This window comes from Mus caroli, unplaced genomic scaffold, assembly GCF_978045245.1.
Source record: "Mus caroli unplaced genomic scaffold, Mus_caroli_1 scaffold_13, whole genome shotgun sequence".
Lineage (NCBI taxonomy): Eukaryota > Metazoa > Chordata > Mammalia > Rodentia > Muridae > Mus > Mus caroli.
The window spans coordinates 19,821,136-19,840,520 of record NW_028227268.1 but is presented as its reverse complement, the minus strand read 5'-3'; the positions used below and the strand labels follow the sequence as shown (position 1 = coordinate 19,840,520).

The following is a 19,385-nucleotide window of genomic DNA, read 5'->3' as shown; positions in this document are numbered from 1 at the left end:
CATGAACAAAAATTCTGGCCAACACAGTAAAACTGAAAATCACCACAGGTAAGGTGACTTGGATTACACCATCAAAGGACTGACCCCAGAAGGTCCCAAGCTGCTGACAAGCAGTTAGAAGACCAGTTGCAGAGAGCATCTTCTGCATACAGGGGTGGAGGCAGGAAAAGGGGGAACAGACCTGAGAAATCAAAGGAAATGGGGGTGGCCATAGGACACGGGGCAAGGCAGGAAACGCGTAGGTAAAAAGATCTCAGGACACTTCCTAAAGCCCAGGGGACCAGAGAAAAGCTTTAAGGCTCATACCATGGTTTGCCCCTCCTACTTTCCTGCTGGACAGCACAGACCTGCAGCAGCTCAGGGATACATGGCCTTGGCAGGGGCAAACTAGTATAGGAAGCATCAGGTGGTGTCCCTGCCCCCCACAATGGATCCAGAGGGCAGGCACAGTGGAAGATGGCAGGGAGGGGCAGCCTTGGTTTGTTCCTGCTAGGGATACCATCTCCCAGGCCTCTACCGACCCTTTTTCCAGATTCAAAGAGGCAGGCTCTACACACACACACACACACACACACACACACACTTCTCTCTCCTATCCACAGGCGCAGTCATGCTGTATCGCTCGCTCGCTCGCTCGCTCACACACACTCACACACACAGCCTTACACACATTCTATGCATACCTAGACCATTTTTCTTAAGTCTCAATCCACCCCATCCCAAGCCCTCCCAGTCCCAGAAATGACAACAGAGACGGCAGCCGAGATCGGTAGGAAACGTCTCGTTGACAGCTCAGAGCTTAAAAAAAAAATATATACACATATATAAAAAAACACTCTGCCCCTCCCCCACGAACGGGTCCAGGCAGCTCCTTCCTGCAGGGGCAGGGAAGAGGGACAGGGCCATTGCCTGCTTTCTTGAAGGCAGCACCCTTGTCTCCCTCCAGTTCAATGTGGGGGGTCCAGGTAGCAAGCCCATCTGGGAAGGAAAGGCCCCCCCGAACATCCACCTTGCTGCAGGCTGCAGGTGTGGAGGGCCTCACCAAACTCTTTTAAGACTCTCTCCCACCCCCAAACTCCCCAGTCCATTGTCCATGCCGGAACTGCAAATGCAGAAGAGGGGCGGGGTGGGCCGGTCCAGCGCTGGCTCAGTCTGATGGTTGCTGTCCCTGGAGAACCCTGGAGCTGAGGCTCCAAGGCTGCAGAGTCCTAGCCTGGGCTCATGCAGCCTCCTACCCCCCACTGATTTAAAAAAAAAAGGAAAGAAAGTGGGGGAGTCTGGAGGGTATCGGACAGAACATAGGGAGAGACAAAGGTTGTCAGTTGGGGAGGTGAGCTCTGCAGGGGCTCTCCTTGGCTGCCTGCCTGCCTGCCTGCCTGCCTGCCTGGGGTGGAGGCTGAGCCTCAGTTGGAGTCAGAATCCGAAGAGTCCCCTGAGGATGAAGAGCTGGAGCTACTGCCCTCAGACTCGTTGTCTTCATCCTCATCATCGTCATCTTCGTCATCTTCATCGTCGTCGTCATCATCATTCTGGGAGAATAAAGACCCCACCGTCACCGTGTGTGTGGCCCTCCTGGTGATCTACAACAACCCTCCCTTCCACCACGCCTCCTGCCCACCTCGTCCCCATCCTCGCTTTCATCTTCACTGCTGGACTCAGAAGAGTCCCCGCCGTCCTCAGAAGAGTCACCGTTCTCATCATCTTCCTCTTCCTCCTCCTCCTCGTCGTCCTCCTCCTCCTCATCGTCATCCTCCTCAGACTCCTGGGAGGTGTGGAGATGCGTCAGCAGCCAGATACACCCGCCTTGCCAGACCCTGCCCAAAGCCACCCACCCACCTTGCAGGGGTGCCTTACCGACTTAGACTGCAGGGTGGTCCGGCTAGACTTGGGGTTTGGGCCTCGGAGCTTGGTCATGTTCTTACGTTTCTACCAGAAAGGATCGGAAAGGGGCTGAAGTGAGTCCCAGCCCCTGCAGAGTCCCTCCAGCCTCCCCCTCCACCGCCTTGTGCTCCTGCTTACGTTGGAGATGTATTCTTTGTACGCTGCGCGGTCCTGGGGAGACAGGCTCTGGGGAGAGAGAACTGGGAATAAGATCAACCCCACCCTACAGCTGGCTGCATCCGCCGACGTCCACTGGGCAGAGCTCCCACATACCTTATCTTTACACTCAGCCTCCTAAACTTTGGGTCCCTGCAGAAAGCTCTTGGGGCTCAGAACATAGCTCCTGATTCTGAAAACTGAACCAAGCCAGTTTTCATAGCAACCCCCCACCCCCAACTGCTGTGTCCAAATGGTAGCTCTGTACTTAGGGCTCCTTTAACTGCAAAGCACGCCCCCTCCCCAATGACTCACGAGCTCAACCCTACCCGGACCCCAGTCTTTGAGTCATGATTGAAATGACGACGACGGAGACTGACAAAAATTCTTGAACACTGAATTCCTGCCATCCCTCTGGGTCTTTGGTTAGCCTATCTGAGTAACAGGCAATTCTCCCTGGACAAATGTGACCATTCAAGCACAGCAGTGGAGACTGCCAGCTTAGCCAGGCCCTACAAGTCTCCTGGTCCTGGCTTGAACGGAAGAGCACCCAGTCCAGGCGAATTGTCTACTATGTAACCTTGGCAAATGACTGGATACCTTGGCTTGTTTAGCTTTAAAAATGTTAGTACCCACTGTGTTAGTACCCACTGCCCTGCAGGACTTCCCAGTCCCTGCAGGCACTCCCTCCCAAGGTGCCTTTGTCCTCTCTCTCACCTTGACCCAGAGGTCCAAGTGCACCTTGTACTGCCTCTGCTGCTCCTCCGCTAGCTTCTTATAGTGCTCCTTCTGGCTCTGGGAGATGCGCTGCCAGCGGCTGCCAATCTCTACCATGCGCTCCTTCAGTGGCAGGTGATTTAGCTCCCCATTGGACAGCAGCTCCTGGGAGAACTTCTGGTAACCGTTCCTGCAGCATGGGGTGACAGGGACAGTCAGGGTCCTAAGGGAGTCGCCTTCTAAGCCCTGTCTACACCAGGATAGGTTCCAGCCTCAGGCTTACATAGGAGGTTTCTTGGGCTCCCCCTGGAACTTCATCTTCTTGGAAGAGTTTGTAGCAGCTGGAGGGGCCCGCATCTCACTTAACTCTCTCTGTGGAGAGAGATGGAGAGGTCACACTCTCACCCGCACTCCCCATCCCACTGGCGGGGGAGAGAAATGGCATGGGATGGGATTTGGAATCTCAACACGGCAGAGATTAAGACAGGAGGAGCTAGAGCTGGTAGTGGTAGCTAGCTGGGATCCATAGCAGGATCCAGCAGAAGAGGCTGGTACCTTGACGCCCACCTAGCCTATGCCAGGCTGGAAGTTAAGAGACTGGCTCAGGGTCTTAAACAAAGCTGGCCCTCCTGGCCCATCATGGAGGCAGGTGGCCCAGCCCCTTCCCACCTCATATCGTTTTTGGTCTTCTGCTGCCTTCTTAATCCACATCAGCTTCTCCTTCTTCTCCATGTTGTTCCAAGTCATCTCCATGGCTTTCAAGGCTTTCACCCGGTCATTCTAAGGTACAAACCCAGGGTATCAGTAATGGGAGGGGGTCTGTTGCTGGAGACCATAAACCAATCCTTCCCCACTCTCCGCTACCTTGAAGCGGGCCAGATAGTCTCCGATGACACTCTGCTGCCAGATCTCCTCAGCTCTCTTGGGCGACTCCGGCAGCTTGCCCCTATCTTCACGCTCCCCGCCCGGCTTCCTCTCAGACTGCGCCTTTAGCGCAGCCTCCCGGGCCTTGTATTTAGCCTATACAAAAAGCAAGGATGTTAACATTCGGGCCACCCCTAGGGGGCGCGCTAAGCCCACCCAGCATTCGTTGCCGGCTCCCTGTGAGGAGGGCGGGTCCGGCAGAAGCCGTGGGCAGCAGTGACGTCCACCAAGCTCCACCCCACCCATGGGGCCCGCTCTCCAAGGGAGCCAACAACGAAGCTGAAAGCTTCCCTTCTTCCGGCTCCCGCCCCAGCAACTGAGCCCAGGTACACGGTACACGTGTGATTCACTTCTGGTGCCGGGGAGCGGCTGTAACCGCGCGCGTGGAAGTGGCCCAGGAGACCCTTAGGGAAGATTAATGGGGGTCTCTCCAAGGCCCGACCTTCTTCTTCTCGGACAAGTCGTTCCACATGCGGGCCAGCAGGCGGGTCAGTTCGCTTTCGGAGAGCTCAGGTCGTTCCTCCTGTAGCTGCCTTCGCTTCTCCTCCGAGAAGATGAACATAGCAGACACAGGCCGCTTGGGCTTCTCGGAGCCACCCTACGGGAAACACGGGGAGTATGGGAGGTACAATTGCCACTAGCCTCCTCCCGTGAGCGGCTCCACCCCGGCCCCCACCCCCACGGGCATGGAACACTCACCTTGCCACCTTCCTGTGAAGGCTTCTTGGAGGCCGGACTGGTGGTCTGCTTCTTATTGATGTTCAGCATCTTCTCCTCCCCCAGAACCCGCTGCTGCTCTTCCTCGGGCAAGCTCTGGGTAGGAAGAAGGGCATGGGGCTGCAGCAGGCAGGCAGGCAGGCCGGCTCCTCGGACTCCAGAATGCACCCTCTGCCCACCTCAAGGTGGTGCCTACTTACCTCAAGGAACCGCAGCAGCTCTACCTCATAATCTTTCTTTTTCTAGGAAAGTAAAGGGATTCAGTCAGTCGGGGTCAGCCTCCATTCTCCTGGGCCAGCCAGCCTCAGCAGGCCCCTAGGGACTGGGTGTAACCTTCTCACCCCCCTCAAGATGGCAGCCAAGAGGCCTGGCAGACAGGAAGGCTAAACCGGGCCCAGGCTGAAGGCAGGTGGCTGAGGCACCTTTAATCAGTGAGTTACTGAGCCCAGGCAAAGCTCATGCCCGAAACCCCAAGTCAAGACCCCAAGCTCAGGGTGGCCTGGCACCTGCCCTGCGCACCTGGTCACATTTCTTGTGATATGCATCCTTCTCCTTCTGAGAGAGCAGCTTCCATTGCTGGCTACATAGCACCATGCGCTCTGTGCTGGGCACATCCTTCATGTTGGCCATGAGCTCCGCACAGTACAGGGAGTAGCTGTTCCTATTGAATCCGGAGGAAGGCACGCCCATGAACAAACGGGACTGGGTTCAAGTTCTTCACTAACAACTCCCTGATGGCCCACTTGCCCACCCATCCAGGGCAGTGCTCACGGAGGCGGCTTGGTGGGTCGCCCATCGAACTTGTCCTTGAGCTGGCGCTCGGCCTTGGTGAGGGTGGACTTGGTGATGCCTTCCTCACTGATGTTCAACTCAGGATGCTTCTGGATATAGTCCCGCATAATCTCCTGCAGAGGGAGGTAGGGGAGCGGAGGGTAATGGGGTGTGGGGTTAGCGGGGACAACATAAGGGGGAGAGCCGCTGGGGAGGGGAGGCAGGGAGCAAAGCTGGGGATGGCCGTGTGTCTGTGTGTCTGCTGTGTCATCTGCAATATGGTGTCCTGCTCTGCCCTAGCCTGAGATCTCTCGGGTGGGACGGGGCTTGTGAGACGGTAGGGGACAGAGGCAAGGGGCCCAAAAGGCCCCTCCCTCAGTACAAGGTCAGGGAACGACTGCCACGTGCAGAATGCTGTGGCACGAGTCAGAGGGCAAAGGCTCGTGAAGAGCCGGATGGGGAGGAGCGCAGCGGAAGCCTAACCTCGTACTCCTTCCGCTGCTCCAGGGCCTTATGAATCCATTTCAGCCTCTTTTTGTCCGAGAGCTGAGACCACTGCTTCCCCAGGGAGTCCTTCACCTCCTTCGTAGTGGCCTGCAAACCAAAAGCCGTCAGACACACGCAGGCAGCCAGGGGCAGGGGCAGGGGAGGGAGGGAGGGGCACAGAGGGCCCCGCCCCCCTCGGGCCACAGGAGGTCACGCAAGTGTCCACCGCAGGCCAGGAGGGTAAGGTGGAGAGGCAGGGATCCGCCTTGGTGCGAGGGACAGGCTCACACACACACTCATTCGCACGCCAGCTGGCCCAGGCCCTGTCCATGCAATCCCCCGCCCTGGGGAGGGGCCTCCTCTCCTGCTCCCCTGCACCATACCCAGCCACCAGGCGCGGCTCCCCCCTTGCCACCGCCGTATGCCCTCCGCCCCTACCCTTTGGCCAGACACTCACATCCGGCCGCACTTTGAGATACACCTTCTTCTCGTGGGTGTACCACAGTTGCTGGGGAGTTTTGGGCTTCTCGGGGATGTCCGACTTCTTGGCATTCTGGATAAGGTCAGGGTGATCCTCCCTAACCAGGGGACCGGAGCAAGGGTCAGCAGGGGACACCGCTAGGGCAGACCCCAGCTAGCTGCCCAAGCCAAGCCTTTTAGGCCTTCCTGCGGGAGCTCGGTGGAAGTTAGTGGCTGGCAACCTGTCCCTGCCCCTGAACCTGACACTACAGTCTTCACAAGACTTCCACGTTTCATGGACGGTCAGTTCTAGTCTCCAGACAGTATGTTTATCCTACCGCACCCAGTGTCCCATAGCCCTCCTCTGCCTTACCTGAATCGGGCCAGGTTTCGCTCGAACTCCTGTTTCTCCCTCTGGAAGTCCTGAATATATTTCATCTGAGGGGAGGAGGGGATGGGGTCACCCAGGACCCAAGGCCTACTTCGCCCAGATCTAGAAAAAGCCACCCTCCTCTGTGACTGCCTTGCTCCCCGCTACGATTTTAGGTGCTTGGTTCCTGTGCCTCTAGTGAACTGGACTTACATTAAGCTTGGTGACTAACAGCCAGATAGTGGGATTTTCAGGGAGACTCCCAGTCACCCATCTCCATATTAAGACAGAATGCCCCAGAAGCCAGGGTACATCACATCACTGAGTAGGTGAACTGTGACAGGTTAGGACCACCCAGCATTTTCTCTAATACCACAGAACTCCCTTGAGTCTCGTGGCGCTCTCTGGCTGCTGTTGCTCCCTCTTCCCACCATCTCTGTGGCAGCTGATGTTGGTCTGTCCCCTCTGGAGTGGCTAACAGCACCAAGAAGGCTAAATTCTGCTTCTGAGGCAGCAGAGGATATTGTTGAAGGGGCAGGAGATGAATTCTTACAACATAAACCACCTCCCAATAAATGTCCTAAGTCTGCAGTTTCTTTCCCATCCAGCACCAGCTCTGGGTCTCCGGCATTCCTGTCTTCTTGGTCACTGTCCCCTCCTGCCTTGTCCCTTCCTCTGTGCTCCTGGAGCCCCAGGCTTTTAGAACCCCCTCCCTCCTCTTATACCTCTTCCCTCTTGCATAACATCCATTTCTCCTTCCTTCCCCTCTCAATTCTGGGTCAAGATAGCACTGGAAAGGACCAGAGGCTCACAACCAAACCAGACTCCTCCTTGTAAGAGGCATCAGGAGCAAGCAAGGAGGCAGCTCATTTCTACCATGCTTTCCAACAGAAACCAGAAACAGCATGGCCTCCCTGGGGCACCCTCAGTCCTCCTCAGACAGGAACTTAAAAGGTATCTTAGGGTTCACCCTCCACGCCTCAATCAGGAGTAGTGAAGTGACTTACCTGAAGGACCAGACACAGCCGACCAGCAACAATAGGACAGGCCCACATCAGTGTGCCCGTGCCTAAGCTTTCTCCACTCAAGTTTCTCTGTCCCTCCCTGCTTCTGCTTCTTAGCCTCTCTCTCCCATCCCTCAGGGGTCTGGTGGTGTGTGTAGTCACAGTCCCAAGTCCTCACCCAGGGGGTCAATGGCAGCCCTGCCAGTTAATGCTACTCGGGCTTGGGTATGGGCCACAGACAGCTAGTTTTACCCAACCAAGCCTATCCTATTTTAGATTTAACAGTAAGAGCATAGGAGTGCTCAGCCAGATTAATTCGTTTGACTCTGTGTTCTTTGCCCACCAGTGTGCATCCTTTGGACCCCACTGCCCCGCACTGACACCCTTGACTGGCCCCATCACCCAGCATCTCCTCCTCATGTTTGGCTCTCTCCCATCCCTTTGGTATTTTGCTTCCTGTCTTCCAGGGAACCCCCCGAGCTTGTCTTGGGCTTTATCCACCTCTGCCCAGGAGGTTCGGACAACTTTTACCTAAAGGGCGACACCCCTGAGAATCTGGACAGGGGTCTGTTTTTGTAGGAGGAAGCAGCCTGAGGCAAGGAGAGACCGTGTACCCTTGTACGTGGGAAAACAAGGTCACTTATGTGAGGCGGCAGGGGGAAGAGCACTGGAGGGCGGCAGAGGTTCCAAACTCAAGTGTGTTCCAGCATCATTAGCGGGAAGCGCCTCAAGCTACTCAGCACTCCTGTGCCCCAGTCCTTGCTCAGGACAACCAATCTCTCCCCTTTCCTGGGTCTCCTGTCTACTCAAGTATCATGGTGGGCAGGAGAATGGCTGCACAGATTCACAGGGAGTGTGGCTGTTTGGCTGTGGGGTACAGGAGCAGTCTGAACGCCTTCAGGGTCCTCCCCTGCCATGGGTCCTGTCTGACCATGTGTGGGCCAGGAGGGGGATAGGTACCCCGGGTGACCTCCAAAACAACTGCACTCTGTTGTGTTGACCCCTCCACACGCCCGATATGGAGTCCCTTTTGTCTCTCTTAGGCCTATCCCCACCCCGCTGACCTTCCCACACCAGCTGCCCCCACCTGGAAATATAACTACCCTCCCCACACCTGAGGCTCCCCCTCCCCCCACCTTCTTCTTCTCTGGAAGTTCCTTGTATTTCTTAGACAGGATCTTAGTCAGGTCCAGGTTGCTCATCTCCGGGTGGAGCTTCGCGTACTTGGCCCGCTTCTCCATGAAGAAGCGGAAGTACGGGGTGAGAGGCTTCTTTGGAAAATCGGGGTGTTTCTGGAACACAGGAAAGTGGGGTTAGATGCCACCTATCCTTTAAACCCCTCTTCCCTGACGCCAGCTTCTCCTCTTGGTAACTCACCTTGAGCTTTTTGCCTTTGTAAGGGTTTTTAACATGTTCCTGAGCATCGAGGATCAATTCTGTCAATGTACGGAACTTCCTTAACTGGGGGGAGGAAACAGGAAGGAAGGAATTTGGGAAACATCACTCCATAGTCCAGCATCCCTTGCCCTCCACCACACTGAGTTCAATGAAGAAAATAAAGCGACAACACAGATTATAGACAACTTCCGACCCAGAGGCCCTCGCTCATGTCTGCCACAGAGGCCCAAGTAGTTGGGACAACCTAAGAGCAGTCACAGACTGATTTCAATGTAGCTTCCATGCCTGCATCTCATTCAGCCCCTAGAGCCATTTGGGCAATAGAAGTCCAAGACCGCTAAGTATCCAAAGTCACCTAGAAGACTGTGGTAGAACTGTGAGCACTAGGCGGTTGCTATAGCCCAGGCCACTTCCTCCCCCCTAAGGCATACATTAGAGCTGGCAGAAGAACACGTGAAGGCCTTCTGTCCAAAGTGACAGGTTTGCTTTCCCCATTTTCTCCGAGATGAAAAGCATATGCACAGCCGGGCATAGTGGCACACGCCTTTAATCCCAGCACTCAGGAGGCAGGGGCAGGCGGATTTGAGTTCGAGGCCAGCCTGGTCTACAAAGTGAGTTCCAGGACAGCCAGGGCTATAGAGAAACCTTGTGTCTGAAGGAAAAAAAAACAAAACAGCATATGCAATATGTATTTATTTACAGGAGTCAAAAAGTGGGAAGCAGCCGGGCGTGGTGGCGCACGCCTTTAATCCCAGCACTCGGGAGGCAGAGGCAGGTGGATTTCTGAGTTCGAGGCCAGCCTGGTCTACAGAGTGAGTTCCAGGATCAGCCAGGGCTATACAGAGAAACCCTGTCTCGAAAAACCAAAAAAAAAAAAAAAAAAAAAAGTGGGAAGCAAGCCGGACAGTGGTGGCGCACGCCTTTAATCCCAGCACTCCGGAGGCAGAGGCAGGTGGATTTCTGAGTTCGAGGCCAGCTTGGTCTACAAAGTGAGTTCCAGGACAGCCAGGGCTATACAGAGAAACCCTGTCTCAAAAAAACAAAACAAAACAAACAAAAAAAGTGGGAAGCAGTTACCTCGTTAGAAATCTCCACCCATTTGAGCTTGCACATATCTCCTGAAAAATCCTTAAATGCAACTTTTTCCCAATCCATGTGCGACTCTGTGGTTTTGAACTTGGAGCTGTCGTTGGATGGGAGATTGTTCTTCATGCATTCCAGCAGAGTCAGCATATCTTCTTGGGACCAGCGGTCTGTGACACATAAGAGAAGTCACCACACCTGGCTCATGCCCTTCTCTTGATCTGTTCCCCAGCCTCTGAGTTCATCCCTTCCTCCCCAAAGCCCCTGGTTGCTTCTCATTCTGAACCAGTACATGGCTTAGCCCTAAAAAAGAAAAATAACTGTGGTCCTATTAAATCAGGGCAGGGACTCTGGACCAGATAAAATAGCCACCATACTTAAGTTACAGTGGGAAAGCCGGGTATGGTGGCGCATGCCTTTAATCCCAGCACTTGGGAGGCAGAGGCAGGCGGATTTCTGAGTTCAAGGCTAGCCTGGTCTACAAAGTGAGTGCCAGGACAGCCAGGGCTACACAGAGAAACTGTCTGGAAAAACCAAAGAAAAAAAAAGAAAAAAAAAAGTTACACTGGGAATCCTGTCTTGCTTACCTCAAAGCAATCACTTTTAACATGCTAGGCTGCCATGGGCCCCTATTTACAGTATGAGATGGAGTGGGAAATCTAGTGATTTAGGGCCTATGGACAAAGGGCTCATCAGAAAGGGAGGAATCAGGGAAGGAACGTATCTAAACGTGGTAACGCTCTATGTGGGTGTCAAACATGCAAGGCCTGAGGTTGAGGTGTGAGTCCTAAGGCTCCCCCTGACAACTAAAGGCAGGCACTCCACCACCTAACTCTAGAGGGAGAACAAAGCAGCATTTCTGGCAACTGAGAAAGATGGAATTCAAACATTAGCACTATACATAGTAGTTCTGAGAAAAGACAAGCAGGGGGACAGAGTTCTCAGGGCCTTGGTCTCTGGAGAACCCCAAAACTCCAAGTTGACATTTTAGCCCAATTATTTTCAGCTGCTAAAGTGCAGTCCAGAGATAGCTCAGAGCCTCTCTGATAAGGAGGCTGGGCTGGGGGAACCCATGGCCAGGATGCAAAAGAGCTCCTGACTTTCATTTGCATCTGGTAACCTGGGCCTGTTTCCGCAGAAAAGGGTCACATGGACCCATAATCCTCTCTCCCCTGATGTCTCACAAGCATTGGCAGATGCCCAGTTTCCTACTACCTTCCATGTCATAAACATTACACTGATGACAGAGGTGGCTGGGGTCAGGGCATCTATAATTCCGAAGGCTTGGAGCCATAAACCACCACAATCCCCTTCCCTGTTTTCCACCTGCTGCTAAGAGTGAAAATCTCCACTAAGGTGTGATACTTCCAGCTAAGAAACCAAGAAGGCTGGCTTCCAAGAGTCTTCCCTGTGACCCTCATTCATAGCAAGGGAACAGAAAGACTCAAGTTCTAAGCTCAAGGCCAAGTAATTTGGATTTGGCCAAACCCCCATTTGACAGATGCTTCACTTTCTAAGACTTAAGACTGTCTGCCAGTACACAGAACGAAGCCTAGAGGAACCTTGTACAAGGCTGGAGAGCTCGTGTGTGAAAAAAAGACAAGTTTGAAAAGAGAAGCTGGGGACCCATACCTTGGCCTTTGGGGGCGGCCATTTCCAGGTCTGTGGGACAGTCCGCTTCTCCGTTCATTCTCCAGCTGTCCAGCCACCTCCTCGGTCGCGCTGGCCGGGCCACCCGGGGTCAAAGCCACCTCACCCTTTCGAAGAGACACCAAACCCACTTAGGGAGGTTGAGAGGAGGGGGGCTTTCTATCCCACCCCCTCACACATAGGAGGGGACATAGGTCCACACTCTCAGCGAGACCCGAACAGGAGGCTCACAGACTTCATCAGTCGGTGCAGGAGTGAGCCCCACTCTTCCCTACCCCAGCCCCCAGAGCCAGGCGGTGCCGCATGCGCCCTCCCCTGCCCACGCGAGAGACTGCTCCCAGCTCCCGCGTGCAGCTAGCTCCCGCCCTCCGGCCTCCTTCCCCCACCCGGGCAAAAAAAAAAAAAAAAAAAAAAAAAAAAAAACTTCTCCTCCTCCTCCTCCTCCTCGGTGAGCGCCCGCCCCGGGGAGGCCCCAGGCTGGAGGGCGGGGGAGGAAGGGCGGGTAAAGGGCGCGCGCGGGCACGGAAGCGGGCACGCGCTTCAGTCTCCTCCTCCCGCTTTCCCCCGGCCGGTTCCCCCCGCCTCCGCAACCCGGCGGGGACCCGGACGCAGCGCAGCCGCCGCCAGCCCGGGAGCGCAGCGGCCGGACCGCCCCCGGGGACTAGATCTGGATTCCCGCTGCTACCCCCCTCCCGACCTCCCAACGCGGTCCCCGCCTGTCCGGGCAGGCGAGCAGTCGGAGAAGCGGCCTAGCTTGTCCCCCGCCCCCGAACCACCCGGGGCCGGAGACGCCGCCACCGCCCAGCCACCCCAACACGCACGGAAGAAACCCGGCGCAGAGGCGCGACCGCGGCGGGAACGGCCGCCTCCTCCCCGAGCCTGCGGCCCAGCCCTGCCGGCGCCCCCGCCCCGGCCTCCGGGGAGCCGAGCCAAGCAGAGGGCGGGAGGACGGCGGCCGCGAGGCGGGGGCGCTTCGCTCACCGGCCCCGCCGCCCCCTCCGGCGGCCGGCGAGAACTGCGCCTGTCGGCCGGAGAAACGCGGGCTCCTCCACCCGGGGCCTCACTTGGGCCTCGCTTCCTGCCCTTCCCACCCCCGGCTTTCGGCGCCCTTCCCCGTTCCCTGATCAGCTCGTCTACAGTTCTCCCGGTATCGCCACCCGGCGTCTACCGCAGCCGCGGCTCGCTCCCTAGCCCCGGCCCCAGCGCACGTCCTCCGTCGCCTCGGTTACCCGGCGCAGCGCGGCCTCTGAGCTCCCCGCTCCGGCGGCTCCCTTCTCGGCTCTGAGCGCGGCGCCCTCCCCCGCTCGGCCGGGCACAGCCGCAACTCCCTCCCGCGGCGGCAGCGGCTCCTCCTCCGGGCGCGGCGGCGGCGCTGGGGCGGCGGCTGCTGCTGCTGCTGTGGCGGCGGCGGCTGTGGCTGCTGCCTGCTGCTCCTCGCGGCGAAAAGCACAAAGCACAGCGCCCTCCGCCTGCAGGCAGCCCGCCCGCCCGCCCGCCGGCCCCGGCCTCAGCTCGCACACCCCCCGCCGCCGCAGCAGCCTCCGCCGCCGGAGCGGGGAGGAGGGAGAAGGGAGGAGGAGGAGCGGGAGGGGGGGCGGGAGAAGCGGGGCAGCGAGCGCGTCCTTCCCCGTAGAGCGCACACCGACCCCCGGGGAGCGAGCGCCAGCCCGCCCGCCTCGCCGGCTCCGCTCCCTCCCACAGCCTGCCCGGGCGGGCTCCGCGGGGGGCAGCTGGGAGGAGGGGCGGGCGCTGGGGGGACCCGGGCGGCCGAGGCGGAGGCAAGGAAGGAGGGGAGGGGGGTGGTGGTAGTGGCGGCGGCGGCTGCTGCTGTTGCTGCCGCCGGGGAAGGGGGGGCCGGGGCAGGGAAGACACGCAGCCGCCCGGATGGCGGCGGGGCTGCGAGCCGAGGCGGGCGGCGAGAGCGACCTCGCCAGCCCCGCGGGGGAACTAGCAGGCTTGGCCGGCGCGGGAGGAAGGGAGGGCCGAGGTGCGGCGGTGGAGAGGGTGCCCAGAGGGGTGGCCGGCGAGCCTCGCGGGTGCCGGCAGCCCTGCTCTGGAGCTCTCTTCCAGGCTCTCCCAGCTTAAGCTCGGTTTCCCGGCCTAGTCCTCATCTGTTCCCCTCTCCCGCCTCCGGGAGCGGGCTAGCGATCACCCTGGTCCCCGGAGCGTGGCTACGGGCTTGGGACTCACGCTCCCGGATCGCGGTGTGAGGTTTCGGCGCCTACCTCTCGGTTCCCTCATTCCCCGCACAGCACCCGTGAAACTTAAAATATATATTCTTAGTCCCCTAAACAACAAAAACCTCTCCCGTCCCTCCTCACACCCGGGAATCGGCCAGGAGCTGCCGACCCCAGCGGAAGAGTCGCTCTGGGAGCCGGTTCAATCCAGCCCGGCATGGCTCTCCAGGCCTTCCCGGGCGCGTGGAGCACGGAGATTGGCGCCGCCAGAGAGCAACCCCTTTCCCCCGAAATCCGCGCACCGAGGCTTACTTACCGAGCGAGTGGGTGCTAGTGAGGGCCGGGGGCTCCAGGCAGCACGGCAGGCGGAAGAGCCGAGCCGCAGCTCAGCAGCTGCCGGCGCCCGGGCAGCGAGTCTCCAGACAAAGCCCGAGATGGCGAAGCGGAGCGACGGCTAATGGCGAGCCCCACGCGCCGCGCTCCGCCCGCCCCGCTCCGCCCGCCCGCCCGCCCGCCTCGGCGCAGCGCAGCGCCGCTCCGAGCGCTCGCCCGTCAGAGCCGCCTTGGCGCCGCCGCCTCCCGGGCCGCCCCGGCCTCGCCTGGCCCCTCCGCCTCCTCCGGGCGGCTCAGCCTCACCCCTTCCCTCCCACCGCTCTGGGGGCTGCACGAAAATTTTAAAAAAGGAATAGTAAAAAAAAAATTTTTTGTTTTTTGCTTTTTTTTTTTTTTAAGGCAGATGTTTTTCGACATTTAGCTCTTTTTTGGCTCCCAGCTCGCACTCACCTGCGGGGCCTCCGGCAGGGCTGGGGGCGGGGGTGCGCGGGGCTGGAGCCGCCGAGCGCGGGTTGAAAGCTAGCCAAGCTCTGCAGCGCCCGACCCGGGCGTGTACGCCGCCGCCAGTCCCCGCAGAGAAATCGTCCTCCTACCCCCGCCTCCATCGCTCTGCGTTTCTCTTCCAATCAGCCGGTCGCTTGGCGGCTCCTCCAGTCTCCGGCCAAGCCAGCTGCCTAGAGCGAGCTCCACTCCATCTGCTTGCCCGACTCCTCGCTCTCCTGTCGGGGCGGGCAAGGCAGCTTGAGGCCGGAGGGGGATCTGTGAGGGATCCTGCCTGCTCCCTCTCCCATTGCTCCATCCTTGCTGTCTCCTGCCTCCTCCTCTCCTGCGTTTTTCCAACTCTCCCCTGTCGCCACTGGTGTGTGTCTGTGTGCGCAGGTTTTCTCTCTCTCTTTTTTTTTTTTTTTTATTGCTTTGCTTTTGCAACCCTGAAGCTAAAGCGGGGTGGGGGCGAAGGGGAATGTTACAAAAAAGAAAAAGGAAAAAAAAAAAAAAGCCTCCTAGGTTTGCAACATATGAAAATACCCGGGAAGTACCCCGCCTCTTTTGGGTCTCGGTGCCCGGCGAGGGCCTTCCGGATTTCAGAGCCAGTCTTAGGTTGTTCTCGATGTCCCCCATCTTCACCGGCCGTATGATCCGAGGAGTTAAGAGCAAAAAGTTCACCCCTGGGTCGTAGTAGGGTGTCAGTGGGAGTTGGGGAGGTTTTTCAAGACGCAGCGAACCGGGCTTCAGTAACTAGGCCGCTACCGGGGTGGGGGTTTAGAGCAAAATCCCAGCGCGTTTCTGCGAAAGAGCTGGAAGGGGGAAGTCGGAACTGGGAACGGAGCTTCATGCGTCTCCCCCTCGGTCTCTGCTTCCAGTAGCCTGCAAGCTCCCCCTTTAATTTTTTTTTTCCTCCTCCTTTCCTTTAATCTAATTTCTTCCAACTCCACCTTTGTTGTTACCGGCGTCACGCCTGGATCAGCCAATCCCCTCCTCGCAATCAGCTTGTCAAAAAGGCTTGGCCAGCCCTGAGAAAGCAGGCCGCGGGCGCTGCCCCCCACCCGGGTGGTGACAGGGAGTCCACAAGAGAGCTCCGCACCCCGGTTTAAGGCAGGATCTGCAGCCCGGCAACCGCAGATCTAACCTCCCATATTCCACCATCCAGCAAGTCTGGGGAGGAAAGGCCTGGGCGTGTGCCGCTTTTTAACCTCCCACTGCCATCGGCTCTAGTGGGCTTTACCTCCCCTGCTAGTGGGCTGAAGGGATATCAGGATTAGTTGTAGGGAGGCAGAAGGCAATGTGAAGGACGCTGGCTTCCACCAGGTCGGCCCACGCTTGGTTTGTGTCATCACTCCCCGGGACACGCCATGGCTCCTGGTTCCTCGGGCTGCCACAATAACACTGCTATTGCTCACATCTCAGCCAGCTGGGTCGCACAGTCTCTTTGGACTATTTCTTGGCACACTGCCTTCTCCATCCACAGTTTCTTTGCTGGTGTAATTCCTCTTGTCTCCTGGGAAAAATGAGATTTCTTTCCCAGGATTTCCACATCCCACTTCTGCCACGTTGCAGGAACAGATCTGCTGTGTTCAGCTTAGAAGCACCGCGTGTAGGAGAGGCAGATTGGCCCAGATAAAGAAGTTTAGCCTTCAAGGCCTCTTCCTTGGATGACCTACTGAAGAGTCTGTTCTTAAATTTTTGTTTGTTTGTTTGTTTGTTTGTTTCGTTTGGATTTTTGAGACAGGGTTTTTCTGTGTAGCTCTGTATACCAGGCCAGCCTCGCACTTAACCGAGATCTGCCTGCCTCTGCCTCCCAATTGCTGAGATTTTAATATTTTATTTTTTATTAAAAAGAGTCTATCCCCTTCCCTTGCTCTTACTCCCTTCCTCTCTTCTGTCTGTCCGTTTTCTCTCCATTCCCCCCCCACACCCCCACACACACATACCCAGATCTGCCTCTGGAATACAAAACATTTGGTGTTGGATCAAGCCCTCTCCCACCACACTAAAAAAGCAGAGCTTTTAAAGGGCTATTGATGTGTTTTGAAAAGGGTAAGGTAAAAGATTTAGAATTTTAGGTCCCAGATGTCAGCCTTGATGACTGTGCCTTTAATCATAGCACTTCAGAGACAGCTAGGTGGATCGCTGAGTTCAAGGCCTGCCAGTGAACCCAGATTCCTCATTTCCTATCCTTCCCCCCCTTTCTTTATTTTTATTTATTTATTTATTTTAATTTTATGTACACTGGTGTTCTCCCTGCATATACATTTGTGTTAGGATGGAGCTACAGACAGTTGTGAGCTGCCATGGCGGTGCTGGGAATTGAATCCCAGTCCTCTGGGGAAAGCAAGTGCTCTAACTGCTGAACCATCTCTCTAGCTCCCACACCCCACCTTTTTGTTGTTGTTTTCTTTTCTTTTGTTTTGTTTTAGAGACAGGGTTTCTCTGTGTAGCCCTGGCTGTCCTGGAACTCACTCGGTAGACCAGGCTGGCCTCGAATTCAGAAATCCTCCTGCCTCTGCCTCCCAAGTGATGGGATTAAAGCCACCCCACCTCCTTAATACCGTGTGAGTTTGGACAAATTCTACCCTAACCAGATCCCATTTTCTATATGTGTATACTTATAGAATCCACTTCCTCATCAGGGATTGTGAGACGATGTATATAAAGCTTTATTCTCCACATACGGCACTCACAATTAAAACCAAGAAAGATGCAAATGTTCCACGGTCAGATCTGAAGTACAGGTATTCTGGCACAGAGCCCTGAACTTCTTGGCTGGGCCAAGGGGCTTTTCGGTAAAGTGCTTTGGAAGAAAGCAGGATGAACATGAATCATAAGGATTATTATTATTATTGATTCCTTGGGCAGCAAAAATCATGGCTGGCACCTTCCCCACTTGGAAACTCTTCGGCTTCTTTACCTTTGTTGGGTTTCTGGTGAGGTCATGAGTCTAAGATGTGGGATACCAGCCACAGAGTGAGAAAACCTGCCCTTGCCCTTGGTCTTTGCCCCTTTCCCTTTCATCCAGCTTTGTCCCCACTCTTCCCAGCTTCCTGGCAGCTGCCTTGAAGCAGAGCCTTGACACTCTGTAACCCCAGCCTATGCCAGCGACACAAACAGAGCACAACCCTTGCTGTGTGCCCTGCACTTGGTTGCAGCCCTTCTCTGAGTTGCCCAATCCAAACCCAGGCTCCTAGGAAATCCCCAGAGTTCTTTGAATGCTTTAAGCAAAATGTAGTAGTCGAATTCTGTTATACGCCGGGCGGTGGTGGAACATGCCTTTAATCCCAGCACTTGGGAGGCAGAGACAGCCGGATTCCTGAGTTCGAGGCCAGCCTGGTCTACAAAGTGAGTTCCAGGACAGCCAGAGCTATACAGAGAAACCCTGTCTCAAAAAAAAAAAGATTTCTGTTATACAAGGAAAAAAATCCATTGTATATGTATCTATATCAGTGTGAGTGTATGTCATCAGAGGGTGTTGGGTCCCTTGAAGCTGGAATTATTATATATATGTATATGTATATGTAATTTACCATCAAAAAGACAAAAATATCGAATATTTCCAGGATCTCAGAAGCTTGTACTGGTAATTTGGGCTACATTGCTTTGGCTCTCAGCCAGATGCACTCCACATGTGCCCTCACAGGAGCTATCTAGATTTGAGAATGGGAAACACACACACGCCAGTTAATTTTAAAATGCCTTGCCTACCTCAAAGGCTGGACACTCCTAAACCTTCCCCTGCTACCTCAGGCCCAGTTGGGAAAGTAGCCAGTAGCCACTCACCCGAATTCTCACATGGCTGGTTGGCTTTCCCTCCTGCAGCCCCTATGTCCCATCCTTCTCCCCCGAGTCATGGCACTTCTCCATTTCTCCTCTTGTCTTCCGCGCCCCAGCCTTAGCAAATCTAATGATCCCATCCCATCTATAGGCCACTGGTATCTTTATTGATCGATCAAAAACCGGTTGAGGACAAGGAGCTTCAATGTTTGTGCAGATTTCAAATTAAACCAAAGCAGTAGAACCAGTCTCCAACAGAAGCTCACTCAGCCAATACACCCCCCCCTCCAGACTCTTCAGCATTCTGAGTTCCATCGCCATTGCAATGGGACAATCTACAGCTTGGTAGATTGCATATGTTCCACTGTTAATGGACGTCTAGGTTGGATCCAGGCTCTGGGTATATGTCAGTTTTTATTTATTAGGATTGTATGCTTACAGAATGGAAGGACCACAGCACTCCCGCCATGTGCACGTGGACTTCAGAGGACAACTTTGTGGAGTCAACTTCCTGCTTTCACTTTGCCTCCAGAGGGCAAATTCAGGTTGTCAGACTTCCATTACTGAGAGACAAGAGTCTTCACCTGACTGAGCCACCTTGTTGGCCCCAGATTTTTATCATTGGGAATAAAGTAGCTTTGAATACGAATGCCTTTTGAAGTGTGTGGGATTTCTGCCTGCACCAGAGGATGTAAGTGTAGTGAGGGATGGGAAGTGACTCAGCCAGTAAGGTGCTTACAGTGCAACCTGTGGGCCTGGATCCAGGTCCCAGGTGTGATCCTACACCTGGTACTGAGGGTGTAAGAGAAGAGGTTGGCAAAGATGGGTAATCAGTAGGGTCTAGCCAATCAGTGCTCTCTGGGTTCATCAAGAGACCCTGTCTATAAATACATGCATATGCACTTGTGAACATGAGACACACACATACATATTATATATATATTAAATAGCACGTATATGTTATGCACACACACACAAGCATACAATTATCCT

General features: G+C 55.7%; 1 protein-coding gene across 5 annotated transcripts; it reads right to left on the bottom strand.

Annotated features, from left to right (window-relative positions):
• Positions 1–766: 766 nt before the first annotated feature.
• Positions 767–14,939, bottom strand: Ubtf (upstream binding transcription factor). Of its 5 annotated transcripts, none has more exons than XM_085829536.1 (21): positions 14,577–14,939; positions 11,599–11,723; positions 9,961–10,136; positions 8,863–8,946; positions 8,622–8,777; positions 6,485–6,549; positions 6,110–6,230; positions 5,650–5,760; positions 5,167–5,300; positions 4,915–5,056; positions 4,596–4,637; positions 4,378–4,491; positions 4,121–4,276; positions 3,619–3,774; positions 3,424–3,534; positions 3,038–3,126; positions 2,755–2,944; positions 2,020–2,067; positions 1,855–1,926; positions 1,619–1,762; positions 767–1,529 (listed from the first exon to the last, which is right to left on the bottom strand). In XM_085829536.1, the coding sequence occupies exons 2-21, from the start codon at positions 11,654–11,656 to the stop codon at positions 1,404–1,406; spliced, it is 2,295 nt and encodes a 764-aa protein (XP_085685662.1). In that variant the 5' UTR covers positions 11,657–11,723; positions 14,577–14,939; the 3' UTR covers positions 767–1,403. The 5 variants fall into 5 exon arrangements, with proteins under 5 accessions (XP_085685662.1, XP_085685661.1, XP_085685660.1 ...); XM_085829535.1 differs by lacking the exon at positions 14,577–14,939 and adding an exon at positions 14,110–14,286; XM_085829534.1 differs by lacking the exon at positions 14,577–14,939 and adding an exon at positions 12,846–13,104.
• Between the last annotated feature and the right edge of the window lie 4,446 nt (positions 14,940–19,385).

Excerpts from the sequence above, each read along its gene's own strand:
- Ubtf (XM_085829536.1), bottom strand. The coding sequence starts at position 11,656 with ATGAACGGAGAAGCGGACTGTCCCACAGACCTGGAAATGGCCGCCCCC. Across the intron at positions 10,137-11,598 it reads GGCCGCCCCCAAAGGCCAAG|ACCGCTGGTCCCAAGAAGAT; the intron begins GTATGGGTCCCC and ends TATGTGTCACAG. Across the intron at positions 1,530-1,618 it reads AAAGCGAGGATGGGGACGAG|AATGATGATGACGACGACGA; the intron begins GTGGGCAGGAGG and ends TTATTCTCCCAG.